This window comes from Vigna radiata, chromosome 11 (assembly GCF_000741045.1).
Source record: "Vigna radiata var. radiata cultivar VC1973A chromosome 11, Vradiata_ver6, whole genome shotgun sequence".
NCBI lineage: Eukaryota > Viridiplantae > Streptophyta > Magnoliopsida > Fabales > Fabaceae > Vigna > Vigna radiata.
The window spans coordinates 15,009,895-15,024,042 of record NC_028361.1 but is presented as its reverse complement, the minus strand read 5'-3'; the positions used below and the strand labels follow the sequence as shown (position 1 = coordinate 15,024,042).

The 14,148-nt window shown below is 31.1% G+C and overlaps 2 protein-coding genes across 3 annotated transcripts; one reads left to right on the top strand and one right to left on the bottom strand.

Annotated features, from left to right (window-relative positions):
- Positions 1-505: 505 nt before the first annotated feature.
- Positions 506-2,683, top strand: LOC106777186 (pectate lyase). Its single transcript, XM_014664727.2, has 4 exons — positions 506-1,040; positions 1,134-1,803; positions 1,895-2,137; positions 2,282-2,683. The coding sequence occupies exons 1-4, from the start codon at positions 820-822 to the stop codon at positions 2,504-2,506; spliced, it is 1,359 nt and encodes a 452-aa protein (XP_014520213.1). The 5' UTR covers positions 506-819; the 3' UTR covers positions 2,507-2,683.
- A 4,642-nt stretch (positions 2,684-7,325) lies between these two features.
- LOC106778011 lies at positions 7,326-13,239 on the bottom strand. 2 transcript variants are annotated; one of them, XM_014665889.2, is made up of 13 exons: positions 13,074-13,239; positions 12,921-12,982; positions 12,319-12,393; positions 12,136-12,214; positions 11,883-11,953; positions 11,573-11,674; positions 10,692-10,781; positions 9,643-9,717; positions 9,324-9,356; positions 9,050-9,127; positions 8,662-8,730; positions 8,369-8,481; positions 7,326-7,645 (listed from the first exon to the last, which is right to left on the bottom strand). In XM_014665889.2, exons 1-13 carry the CDS (start codon positions 13,132-13,134, stop codon positions 7,627-7,629), a joined length of 927 nt encoding a protein of 308 aa, XP_014521375.1. In that variant the 5' UTR covers positions 13,135-13,239; the 3' UTR covers positions 7,326-7,626. The 2 variants fall into 2 exon arrangements, with proteins under 2 accessions (XP_014521375.1, XP_014521376.1); XM_014665890.2 differs by having other exon boundaries at positions 8,662-8,727.
- Positions 13,240-14,148: the final 909 nt, after the last annotated feature.

Below are 14,148 nucleotides of genomic sequence, written 5' to 3'. Positions count from 1 at the left end.
GTTTCATGAGTTATAACAATGGACAAAATACAGATTTGTTTTAAATGATGCATGTGTATATAAAAGATGAGTTTTTTAAGATTAAAAATTAAAAATATCGAATAGCTTCTTAAGATAAGAGAAGATGAGTGTAATTTTATTAAAAAGTATAATAAAATTTGAATGTTATTTATTAAAAAAATAAGAAATGTACATGAATATTTAAAATCAAAGAAAATAGTTAATTTATTAAAAACATCAATGAAATAAGTTTTAAATCTAGAAGGGTTAGACATTTAGTTTAGATTTTCCAAAAGAAAATTCGTTGTCAAAAAACAAACCGTATCCTATCTCAAGAAGGTGGTTAATTTGAGCTAAAAGCTATTTGACATTAAAACAAGAATGTTGCGGTTAAATTTGAAAGCTAAACTATAAATGTTGTTAGCTACTAATGCTTACAAAGGAATGGTGTATAACATGTCTGGTCTTCCACCTCTCAAGGTAGAACAAACAAAAAATAATAGCATCTAAGATTGTTTGAAATGATCCACTTTTGTAGGGTTAAAATCATTGATGGCCTTGAAATGGAAACTATCTCCATTGTTGTCTCCCTTAACGTGATCATTCATGGAGCATATATATATATAAACATGTAGTTGTGTATTCATTTCGTTGCTAGAGTATTATTAATAATTTCATCAATTCGGCTGAGGTTCTTAATTCCCCTTGGCCACTATCACCCAAAAAAAAAAAATCATTACTTACATAGATAAATAAAAAAATAAAATAAAAAAGCAAAAAAAAGAGAGAGAGAGAGAGAGATAGACAGAGAGAAACACAATGACTAAATTACACAACATCTTGATTTTAACCTGTTTGTTAGTGACCATACCTACCTTATATGGCAATATTTTAGAGGATGAGGAGTATTGGGGGAAGCAAGCTGCATCATTTGATGAGTATTGGAAGAAAAAAGAAGCAACTGCTGAAAAAGAGAACGAGAGAGCTTATATTAATGACCCATTTTCATTCAGCGGCAACGTGACTGATAATATTACTGAGTGAGTTTCATGGGAAAATCTTCACATATTCACATATGCCATGCTGTTAAGTAATCGTATAATGTTTTTTTCCTGTTTGTTATGACATGACAGCCTGATAATTAGTGATGAGAAAGCGGAAAGTAATGGAAGAAGGAATTTGGCAGGAAAGTTAGCAAATAAGCGATGCATGGCAACAAACCCGATTGACAGATGTTGGAGGTGTGACAAGGAATGGGCAAAGAATCGGAAGAAGCTGGCAGATTGTGTGCAAGGTTTTGGCAGAAACACTGTTGGAGGACAGAAAGGTTCGTTTTATGAGGTAACCAGTAACTTAGATGATGACATGGTGAATCCTGCTCCTGGTACCCTTAGGCATGCGGTTACACGAACTGCACCCTTGTGGATATATTTTTCTCGTAGCATGACCATTAGGCTGAGCGAGGAGCTGATTGTGGCAAGTGACAAGACCATTGATGGAAGAGGAGCTGATATCTACATTATGAATGGTGCTGGTTTTACCCTCCAATTCGTGAAGAATGTCATCATCCATGGAATCAAAATTTTTGACATTAATTCTGGCTCTGGTGGACTTATCAGAGATTCTGAGAACCACTACGGTCAAAGGACTCAGAGTGATGGTGATGGAATTTCCATCTTTGGCTCTAGCCATGTTTGGATCGACCATGTTTCCATGAGAAACTGCAAAGATGGATTGATCGATGCCATTATGGGTTCTACTGCCATTACCATCTCCAATTGCCACTTCACAGACCACAATGAGGTTATTAGTTCTACAATACATTTTAGAAATAGTTGTAATTATAATGACATGGATGATTTTGAGTAATAGATGAGCAAATTTTATGATTCAGGTGATGCTGTTTGGTGCGAGTGACAGCTATGATGGTGATAAGATAATGCAGATCACACTGTTATTCAACCACTTTGGTAAGAGATTAATTCAAAGAATGCCAAGATGCAGGTATGGTTTTTTCCATGTGGTTAACAACGACTACACTCATTGGGAAATGTATGCCATTGGTGGTAGCAAGCATCCTACAATTATTAGTGAGGGCAACCGATTCACAGCCCCCGACGACAATAATGCTAAAGAGGTAATATATACTCAAAGAATTAGATTATACGTATAGTTGAAGATCTTGTGTTGAATCATAATGTTATGAGAATCATCAGACCTTGTGATGAGATGCAAAATGAAATTGATGAAAGGTGACATATATAGTTTGGTGTTGGTGAAGGTAACAAAGAGGACCTACGCAACAGAACAAGAGTGGAAAAATTGGCAATGGAGATCAATCAAGGATGAGCTAGTGAATGGAGCTTATTTCAGACAAAGTGGGCCCGTTTTAAATAACAGACCCTTTACAAAGAAGGACATGGTGTCCTCCAGGCCTGGTTCGTATGTAGTAAGGCTCAGTCGCTACGCTGGGGCCCTAAGATGCGTTGAGGGCAACCCTTGTTAGACATCATCATCAACATTCTCTGCCAAAACCAATTCCCTCACAAACTCCTTTCCCTCCATCTTTCTGTCACATCTTTGTACACTGTAAGCTATGGTGTATCCTTTTCCATGCTTGTAGAGAGATACCAAGTAGGTATTCTTGTATGCAGAATACAATTTTTTTTAACAACTTTTTTACAACAAGACACGTGTCATCATTTTATTGGTATGTTTGAATTTATGTTTAAAAAAATATTTGAAAGAGATTTATCAGTATGTATTGTCAAAAAGTTGTTAAAAGAGAATTGTTAAAGAGACTTTTTCCTTATTGTATATTCCAACTGCTTCCTACCGCTCTTGTTTATTTCCACTGTTTCTATTTCTTTGTACAGTCTCGGATTTCTTTATGATATGTATCAGAAAAATGGATGTTAATGCAGTTCAAATCATTTGGATCTTTAATCACAGCTATGTTGGAATATGAGAAATTAAGTGGTTTGTTGTATAGATGATTGTGGAAAGATTAACCAATTATGGCTATGTTGGCATAGTTATCCATCAAGAGACCGTGACATGGGCACTAGCTAGTATCAAATTGGAAAATGTTTCTTCAGTCACATTTTCACAACAATTTGACAACGACGTCGTTATGTCATTTATTACTTTAAATAATTTTTTAAAAAATTAAAATTTATTTGAGAACATTTTTGAAAAAAAAAATTGCTGAAATCATGTTGACACCTTCATCTCTTACGAAATTCTCTTTCTCAATCTCTTACAAAATGTCAAAAATAATTGTTAAGTAACAATTAATTTAAAGACAAAAACTAATTAATTATGATTAAGTTAGTATCTAAAATAATTTTTATTATTAATAAAAGTAAATTAGAATATAAGTAAATCTCTAATATTAGTTAAAAACTTGACAAAACTTTGATAATGTTAATTCACATATCAATTACAATTTTAATTAATAATAAAAATTACTTTAAATATTAATAATTTTTAATATATTAAATAATATCTAAATTAATTGATATAATAATTAATTATATTTGTCGTGATATTCTTCTTCAAGTGAAATAGAAACTTATCCTATGAAACATGTGGATTTGACAAATTTATTAATTAAAAATAATATATATATAATATTATATAATATAATATGTTATTATAATTATCTTAAATATAACTATAATATTAAAAATTATACACATAAAGATTTTATATAACTAAATGATATAATTACACTCATTAAAAGCATAATATGGTTTTTCTAAAAGAAAACATAAACATAATTATAATTTCTTTGCGTTATGCTATTGTTCCAGTATTATGTAAAATATTTGATCTAAACAAAATAGTCATAATATATCAAGTGATTATTAAATATGTATAACTTAACACAATTTATATAATTAAACTCAATTATCTAAATACATGTTTTTTATATACAACTTCAACATAGGTATGCATTTATAATGGTATCTATGTTTTGTAAAGTCATAAACAAAGGGGTTATCACCTTATCACTTGCAAGGTTAATTCTTTTTGCGCCTAAAACCAAGAGTTCACTGGTTATGACCTATTGCAACTTTCATCACATAATTATTCTACTTTATTTGAGCATTAATAGTTATTAGACTTCAAGATGTCTCACTTCCAACCCTCATATGTCAAAACATACATTAAACATTACCACATGAGAGAATTTTTCCTTGAAATTCTCTCAAGAACATTGCAAACCATATTATCCCTCAATAGAAACATCATCATACATCTTAAACATACATAAGAACCATAATAAATTGATCTCAAAAAAGTCACAGTATCACAAAATTACAACATACATATTGGCGCTCAGAAGTGGTGTTTAACATTAGACTTTTCGCAAAAGATGGCGTTCAACAATAGGTCAAAGTGCTCAACGTCATTCCTCTCACAAAAATTCGCATTTAATGACACCCATCTACCATTCAACAATGCCCTGCCACCACTCAGCTCCAAGGCATTCACATTTTTACACACTTAGTGGTACAAGTATGATGTTTAGTGATTTAGAGCTAAAATGCTCCCAGACATATAATGAACTAGTGTTCAGCACTAGATTGCTACCACTCAACATTATATCAAATATCAACCGATTTAAAATATGATTTAGGGTAAAAAGAACATGTTCAAGTTGTCAAATTGGTATTCCTTAATACTTTGATAAAAAAAATAAAAGACTTTCAATGTGAGGGCACATACTAACTTGTTCAATTAATCAAATCCTAAGTGCCTTAGTTCAACACCAACTCAAACAAATCAAACACACAAACTTTTAACCCAGATTTTCAACAACTCAAACACCAATGTCAACAAATCAAACATTATCAACCAACCAAGCATACAATTTGCAATTAGCTTCCCTTACTTAAAAGACAACCAAACAACTTGATAGACCTATAAGAATACCTAAAAGCACATAAAAAAATTTATCTTCTATTATGAACAAAACAATCAGGACACACTATTAGGACCACTGATAAGTAGAGACTCTAAAAGAAAGTTCAAACACCATAGACAAACTAAGATAGTTCACATGCACAGAAGAATGCACAAACTAAGAAAAAAGATAAAAAATAACTTACTCTATCGTAGAAACCAATAAGATAGAAGTGAAGATCTCACTTTGAAGATCACTCTATAGTAGTTTTTTATCTAAACAAACAAATAATAAAAAAAAAAAACTCTGAAGAGAAGTTATAGAACTCTTAAAAAAAGAGTTTAGATATATGATATGATTTAAGATAATAAAACTCATTTATAAAAATTTTATTTATACTTTAAACTTTTAATATTAAAATAATCGACTTTCATTATTTAAAATGAGCTATTAATTCTAAAACACAATTTTATAAGCTTTTACATTAATAAATAAAAAACTTATTAATCATTTATTTGCTCGAAATTTAAAAAAAAAAATCACTTATATATATAACTAAAAATAAATAACGCCTTTATAAAAAAATAAAGAAAAAAAAAGACAGTAACTGAAAATATCATTACTAGTTATTAAATCAAAATGATGAAGAAGAGAAAGAACTACTCTTGGGAGCCATTTTTATGTTTGTTTTTTTAATTTTCTTGTTTTTTCCATCTTATTTGGAATTTTCTATCCATCAAAATCTGTTATTTTTTCTCCTCTTCACGTACCCTTTAGGAGTAATGAATTTTTTTTTGTATTCTTAACAGTTGAATAGAGCGTCTACATATTATAATTTTCAGCTAAAAATTCCAGTACCATGAATTCTGAGCTATGACTTTTGACCACTTTTTCACAAAAAGTTACAACTCCTGATTCTGTCACCACTCCCTTCTCCAACCTTTTCCTTATGATCATTTTGAATTTCATATGATAAAGCAAACCTATTTACCACAAGCCTGAATCTTCCATCCCATTTTTTTTTAAAAAAAGAAAACAAATAAAATATGACCAAGTTTTGAGAAAAATTCCAAATTAAAACTCATGAAAACATCAATTCTCTTATTCAATTAGAATGCACAGATAACTGGTTAGTTAAAGAGAGAATAGAGTGGAAAACCTATGAGAAACATAGTGACACTTGAACTACCAACAAGTTTGTGAGAAACTATATTAACAACATCAACACTTGTTCTTAACTTGTAATGTTATAAAAGACTGTGAACATTAAACATAATTGCACTTAGTATATGTAAATTCCTCCCTTTGCCCCAAACTTTGTTGTTATATAAACTTATTTAGGTTGATCTGGGATTTTCAACCATCACAATGTAAAATCTGGATCTTATGTATATGAGTTTAAATTATATGTTTTTCTCTCAAAACAACTATTTCTATGCAACTTTTCGTTAACTTTCAACTATTTTACATTAGATTAAAAATACTTTTTCCAGCCAATTAATTGAATTTCACCAACCCAATCGTGAATGTGCTTAAAAACCCCAGATGCATATTGGAAAAATACATCTCTAGCACTGATGTATAAGAAAATTCTAAATATCTGCTTACATTTTTTAATATAGTAATTACTATTAAGTAAATTTTCTCTTAATTGTCCTATATACTAAAATTACATCCTTTCAGTCTCCGTGCAAAATTTCACAAATGCCGCGTTTATCAAAACTAACTAAAAATTTGGCTAAAAGCTGGCAAACAAAACTATAAATTTAGCTTAAAGTTGAAAAACTAATTCGACAATCAATATTGATGACGAAAAGTGATTATATTAACTTATTAAATTTGACGTTTTTGGTAGAATTATATGTTAAAATAGCTTATTTACATAAAATAGCATAGACATGTCAGTATTAAGCTTTTTATTGCATCGTAAAAAAAATTGACTATTTATAATTCTACTTTTCAATTACTTTAATTTTTTTTTAATTTCTCACAAATTAGTCATATACAACAATGTAAACTAGGGATTTTCCATTCTGAGTACACAATTTTTTCTTAAAAATAACCTTTAAGTATAATTATTTTCTCTATATTGATACATTATAATAGTTACTTTTTCTACAGCTACCCAAATCAGCTTTTATTTTTTACTATTTCCTGCATCAAGTAAATAGAAAACATCAACTAAAACATTCCTTTTAATAAACTTTTAATTATAATATTTAATATAGATAAAAAAAAGTTAAATGCTAATTTATACCTTGGACGAATTCTTTTTGTTAATTTTAATAAACAAAGAAATGACATTAAATTTTACTTCTATTTTTCACTTCTAGAAAATCTTACGGGAAAAAAAAGGTGTTTGTACTTGGTCAGTCCATTAGGAGAGGACGATAACAATGTTGGGAAAAACGAATACAATAGAAGTTATGAATCATATACAAAAGCAACTGGCAGGTAGCACCAAACCAACGTACACCTTATCTTGATAGCAAAATTTTATTTACAGCAGATTCACAATTCATTAGCTTCAATATAATGTTATACTTATAAAGTCTATTACTGCTATAGAGAGGTAAATTTCTATATGTGAAAAATCATAACAGCTCATGTTATGATCTAATGAACAAGAGAATTGAAAGTCGTTGCTGAATAAAAAAACAAGGTGAAGAAGGAAGGCTTAAAACCTAGGTCATCATTGATTTGAAGACCTTATATCATCTGGTTGAGGAAGTCCTGAAAAATCAAAGTATGTTTGAATCAAAATAATGCAAGCAGATTGAGCAACTGTAATCGCAAGGAAAGAGTTATCAAGATCTCAGTTTGGATGATGATTGACAGAAGCTCTGGAGATCAATCAGAGTAACAGTATATGTATATATATGCTTTATAAAAACATGCAGTGCATCGCGTGCCTAGTTTCCTCTCTCTAAAGACTAACATTAGTAAAGCGAATAATCCTTCATTGCTGAAACTGATATGAAACTATATAATGACTTAATTACAAAGACAACAAGTAAAGAGCCCACAGTTAAAAACACTTTCAAAATATTTCTCTATGTCTTTATCAAAAGAGAAGATACCGGGCGAAAGGAAGTCTATTTCATCAAATTTATTTGACTGCCAACATTGAATGTTCACCATCTCCAGATTTAGAATCATTGTAATTTTGCAAAAATAAAATTTCCTTCCTAAGGAAAACAATCTTCCGACAACACAGGGACTTTAACCTATCATAATTTATGTTTTCACACACGACGGTAACGTTAACAAAATAAAAAATTTAAGCAGTCAATTTAACAGTGCATATTTTTTTCAAAAGGTAAGAATCAAATTGAAAATATAATCAATCTCTTCCGTCCTCTCCAGGTAATAGAAAAGTATAGGGCCCCAGAATACACCGCATGTGATGTATCCACACGGAAAATATTCAGAGAACAATAATGAGCTCATTCAAACCTCAACAATGGCCTCCGTATCTGGTTTAGTTTTTCCCCACCATTGGGCGTGATAGTGTCCGAAGCTGACCTGTCTAAACCAATAGACAACGTTTCTGCTATGTCTTTGAGACCCTAGAAGTGAAAGAAAGAATCGTTGAGCACATTACAAGAAACAAATTTCAAATTAACGAATACAGTAATATACTAAGGATATAAATTCAACATTAAACCATATTAACATATTTAACCCAGACACATTTGCCGATAGGAAAATAACAGTAGAAAACAGAGTACAACAAGGTAGAAGAATACCTTCACATTTGGAGCTCCTTTAAACGTGAGCAAATTAGGGGACTTCCCCGAAATTTTCAGTTGTTCCTGCTGAATATTTACTAATTAACATCATATCATCATCTCAACAAGAGCACAAAATATAAAACTAGAAAGTAAGCCACACAAGAACATGATCTGAATAAGGTGTTGTAATACAGTAAGCTAAAAGTTAGCACTAAATATTTCATGCTAATATAGGTTTCTCCTTGTTACTTCAAAACTCTCAGCAGATGAGTGATAATCCAGTCTCCAGACCATATATAATAATATATTTGCATATTCAGCAGCAAATTAAAAGGAAATTTGAGTGTGACAAACAACAAATGAGTATGATCAGAACTGACAAATATAAGAAATAAACTCCAACCTGCAAAATTTCAGGCATTTTCTGGCCTTTTCCATGTACAAAGTCAATAAGATATGCCAATCCATAATTTGCATAATCCTGCAACCACACCACTAAATCAGTATTTTCTTTAAGTGTACCAATAGGTGTAACTATTTTAATACTAAGATCTTAAATGCATACCAACCAAATAATTCTAGCACTTCAATCTTTACACAAGGAAGAGATGTTCCAAATAAAAGTAAATAAAAATTTTCAAGAATTAGATATTCAACAAGGACATGAAAAAGTTTACCTGCTTAGAACTCAATGTAGTCAACCTTTCATCCTGAAAAGGCATAACAATACAACATAAGAATAATTCAAAATTTGATGCACACAAGTACATGCATGATCACAGGAACAAATATAGATAGTGTCTAATAAAACAACCAACCAATATGGGGGAAAACACAAACATTAATTTGTGACAACTTAGATTAGATATTTTCATTCAAATGAAAATCAAATAATCAAGCCAAACTCCTAAATATCCATCCTCATACGTCTATTCTAGCAAGACAACCATGATGGCAATCAACTGGCCAAAACAAGAAAGTGAACACATTACATACCATTTGTTCCACTGTTTGTTGCAAGAAACCCAAGTCCTCATGGAGACTAGTTATAGTATTTCGAACTCCAGCAACCTGTGAAAAGTGAATCACAACCACAGATTTGTTTGCTTCAATGATGTTTATAAATTATTATAAAAATGGATATGCCATTAATAAACTGTGGTTTCAATTCCTTTATCCTGAACTACACAGCTGATTTAAAAGAGATTGCCAGCAGACCTTATGTAACTTGTAAATAGATAGGTATCTATCAAAACAAGTCCTGAATATTTCTAGACTGCGTGTAGATCCTCAATTAGTAATGCAAGAAAACTTTCAGTAATTTGCTTATAGTAACTATATAAGGCCTTCCAAGTTAAAAAATTCTAAGATTAAGAATTTTAAAAAGAATGATCTTTGAGATTGGAAGACTTTATGATTGGATAACAGGTTAGCTGTCAGGCTAAAAATTATGATTTAATTTATTGAAGAGAATCAATATAGCTGTTTTGAAGTTGCATGGTCAAAAGGTGTATATTGTGAGCAATTGTAAAGATACAGTAACTGGTCTATGGTAGAATATAGAGATTACTTAAAAAAATGTTGAATGTTTTGCCCTCAATAGAAACTGTCATGCTCCCAGAAGAGGTATAGAAGGAGGGAAAGTATGGAGGAGCATATCTAATATTTACAGAAGATGATCTTCCACTGCTAACTAAAATTCAAGATTTATAAAGTACTAAGTATAATGAATAAGAATAAATCAGATGATATGCATGTGAGCAGCTTCATTAGTGGTCACTAATAGGGATGAGACGACAGCCCAATGGAGGGTTTTGCTGTAACTACCACAGTATTAACTAACATCGATATCCATCAAAACTGAGTTCCAAAGTCAGTAACTTCAAAAGAATAGTTGATCCATTTGACTGGAAAGAATTAATAAGTAAGCACCAGCTCAATGGTAAATAGAAAAGGAATGTATGTAAGAGCATTTTAAATTTTTGCCAGGAAATCTTCTTTGATGCCAATACCAGCATAATTTTTTATGTAACGAAAGGACGCACCTCATCCTTTGTTGACCGGGCCAAATTAATCTGCTTGAGCATTTTGTCATCTAAATTCTGAATTCTCTGGATCAAATGCTTCTTGGCATCCTGCCATCATCACAATTGACAGGATATTGTAAGAGTAAAAATCTTATTATATAATTTACATATGATTTTTCATATTTAGTCTTCCAAACAGAACGATCCCCCGCCCTTATTAGGGACAACAGATGCATTTTAGTATATTAAAATGTATGAGTTCACTTTATTGGTGATGGGTTATATCTCTTCATCTGTCCTGTGTTCTAATAAAATTAATAATTTCAGACTAATTATTTGTCATTGGGAAAACCGTTTCTTATTTAGAATACAAACTTACCTACAAAATGTAAGCAACTCTTTTCATTTCTCTTTCCTGTGTTAAAAGTGTTGTGCAACAATAGGTCCTTAACTAAGTGGTTATGGAAATTACTATCCCTTGATCACTGCTTACCCAATAAAATCTGGCCAGAACAGATTGAGGTGGTTACATTCATGGATTTGGGAAACCTAAATATACCTTGATGATATTCTTTTACTGTTTTAAGGTGTTTGTCATCATGAGTCTATAAGCAATATATTTGTACTGACCCTTAAACAGCATTTTCTACTACAATCCTACACAAGTCATCCTGTAATACAAATTAAAGCACAGTAGCAACTCCATAGAAATTCAAAGTGAAACACCTTGGTTGTGAATCATATAAATGACAGATTATAATTAATCCAGTTGAATGAAGAAGTTTTAAATTCTACATCAATGCAGTCTCAGTTTCCAGTGCAATAAGTAAGCAGTACCTACCAAACATAGTTACATACAGATATAAAAAGAAAATGCCAAGCAATAAATGAACACCTACAGCGATCACATCAGAGGCATGTTGCAACTTTTTTGTTAAATCTGCAACAGCTTTTTCCATACTCTGTTTAGTCACGTACATAAGATCTGAGAAGGAAATGCCCTGTTATTGGAAAGGAGAAAACAGAAATCAGAATCACAAGCAGTTAATTCAGAAATATTAAATGCATAGAATAAATTACAATAATTGTAGGGTGAATATCATCAACTTGTTACTTTGAAAGGGGAGAAATACAGAAAAATTTCTCCTCAATCATTCAATGAAATTATTCGAAGAGTGTGCAAAAATCAAACAAGAAACAGTTTCACACCTTCCACCACATGTAACCGTAACCCAGCGCACCCAAGGCAGCAGCTGGAGCGACAAGAGATGATAAATTACCTGTCAAAAAAGAGAACAAACAATTAGAAAAGTAATGCATGGATCATACAAAATACGCTCTACATCTGAACAACACACATCAACCTGTTGACACCCTACATACGAAATGCAGAGAAACATAACAAGTAAAACACGCCATCTTAAGTAACAGCAAAATTAGATAGTAGAATTCAATATATTACTTTGTCCAGAACCCCCATTCAGTACTGTGATTGGTCTACTTGATGTTAATTGCCGAACTTCATTTGCCAGACGACGTACCTGTAGTAAAGTCAAGCAACATTTCCGTAATAAGAAAATTCAATTCTCCTCCCATGTCATTTCAAAAACAAAAGATACTAAGACATGTTCACCCAGTTCATTACCTGAGCAGCTATTGCATCAGCATATTCACTTTCACCTTCCTGATCCCCAGATTTTTCTAATCCCTTCACCAGCAGCTACAACCCCAAAAAATAGAGAAATTGAACACCATCAGCATACATAAATACACAGATACATATATAATATAGTATATAAGTAATATCCGAAGTTATAGAAGAAATAATAGTACAGCTTCTCGAGCTGATAATAAGCGTATAAAAAAAAAGGAAAACTTAATTCACGAGTAATATAGAAAATACAAGATGACCACCATATGTAGCTACAGCTTCACACAATCATACCGAATTCGTGGGAACCAAAGGTATTTGCGGTCACGCACGGACACTGATAAACAGACCAAGTTAAAAACGAATCTTCCCAAACCCTACCGTCGGTTAAGAACGAATGTTCCAAAATTCTATCACCACTACTCGTTTCACAGCACAGCCTCTTCAACTTCGACATCACCGTTACAAAATCCATAATTCAAATGAAAAACGAACAGAAAAGCAACCGCACAATATTTCTCACGCGGATTTCAGAAAATTGAAGTTAAGAGAGATGTAGAATATTACGACGAGAAAAGGAGTGGAACTGGAAATACCTGAAGGTCGCCGATTAAATCGGACAGTTTTCCGTTTTTTATGAGGACAGTGCCGGTGTAACCTTAAGGAAGAGAGTGAAATCACAAAAATGAGAAAAAAAAAGGTAGCTACTGACATGCTATTAAGAGAGAGATAGAGCGAGAGAGATCTACCTGCTCCAGCGATGAAGAGGATCTTGGAGATCCCAATTCCGCTATGCATAGCCATAGCCATGGCGAGAGAGAAAAGTGAGAAAGATTCGTTGATCAGGTTCGGTTGCTCTATAAAATGCTTTCACCACTACTGACCCAAAACGAGAACGAAACAGCCTTCCAAACGATTTCGTTTTGATATATATATACTCTTAACCTATAATAAAAACCGAAACCGTATTTTATTTGTCTTTAGATAACTAATTAAGATATTTTTATTTTAAAAAAAAAAAAAATATATATATATATATATATATATATATATATATATATATATATACAAATTTCAAATATGTTTCTCTTTCAGAAAATATGAGAAATTGGAATGATTATCCCATTAAATTGAAATTCACTTTTTTATTTTTATGAATCCTATATTTATTTTGTTTTTAGTTAAATACGATTCGTTAATATATTTTAATTTTAACATATTCAAAACACTCAATTTTCCAAAAAATTGTTTTATTTTAAAATATAATGAAAATATTCATTGTTATCTCAACAAATTGGAGATTTTCATTTCTAAATATTTGTTTCCATCTTATCATTAGATGTATTTTAAAAGTTAAATCTTAATATTTGAAAAAATGTGAGTTTTAATCTCTCAAAATGTTAGATATATTCTCAAGATTTTATTAACAAAAATTGTTAAATATTCATTCTCTTTCTATGATATTTAATTAGTATTATAAAAAATATTATTATGTGTTAGTTATTATTTTTAATTAACTCGGTATAAAGTTAATTGTACTCATAACTCTCTATTTTGTAGAAGTGTTTTTTTATAATACCATTTCTTTTAATTGAGTCTTAGGTGTTGAAAAAAATAATATTCATAATGTAAACTCGGATTTAAATATTTTTTAACTCTATAATATATTTATTGTATGATATGCTATTTGGGCTGAACGGTTACGACTAGTAGTCGAACGGTCCTAAATGGTTAATGGGCCTTACTCATATTAATGATGGGTCATTATCGTTTTCATTATTGGGCCGACGGTCCATCATGAGGATATAATCCATCGCAATTATA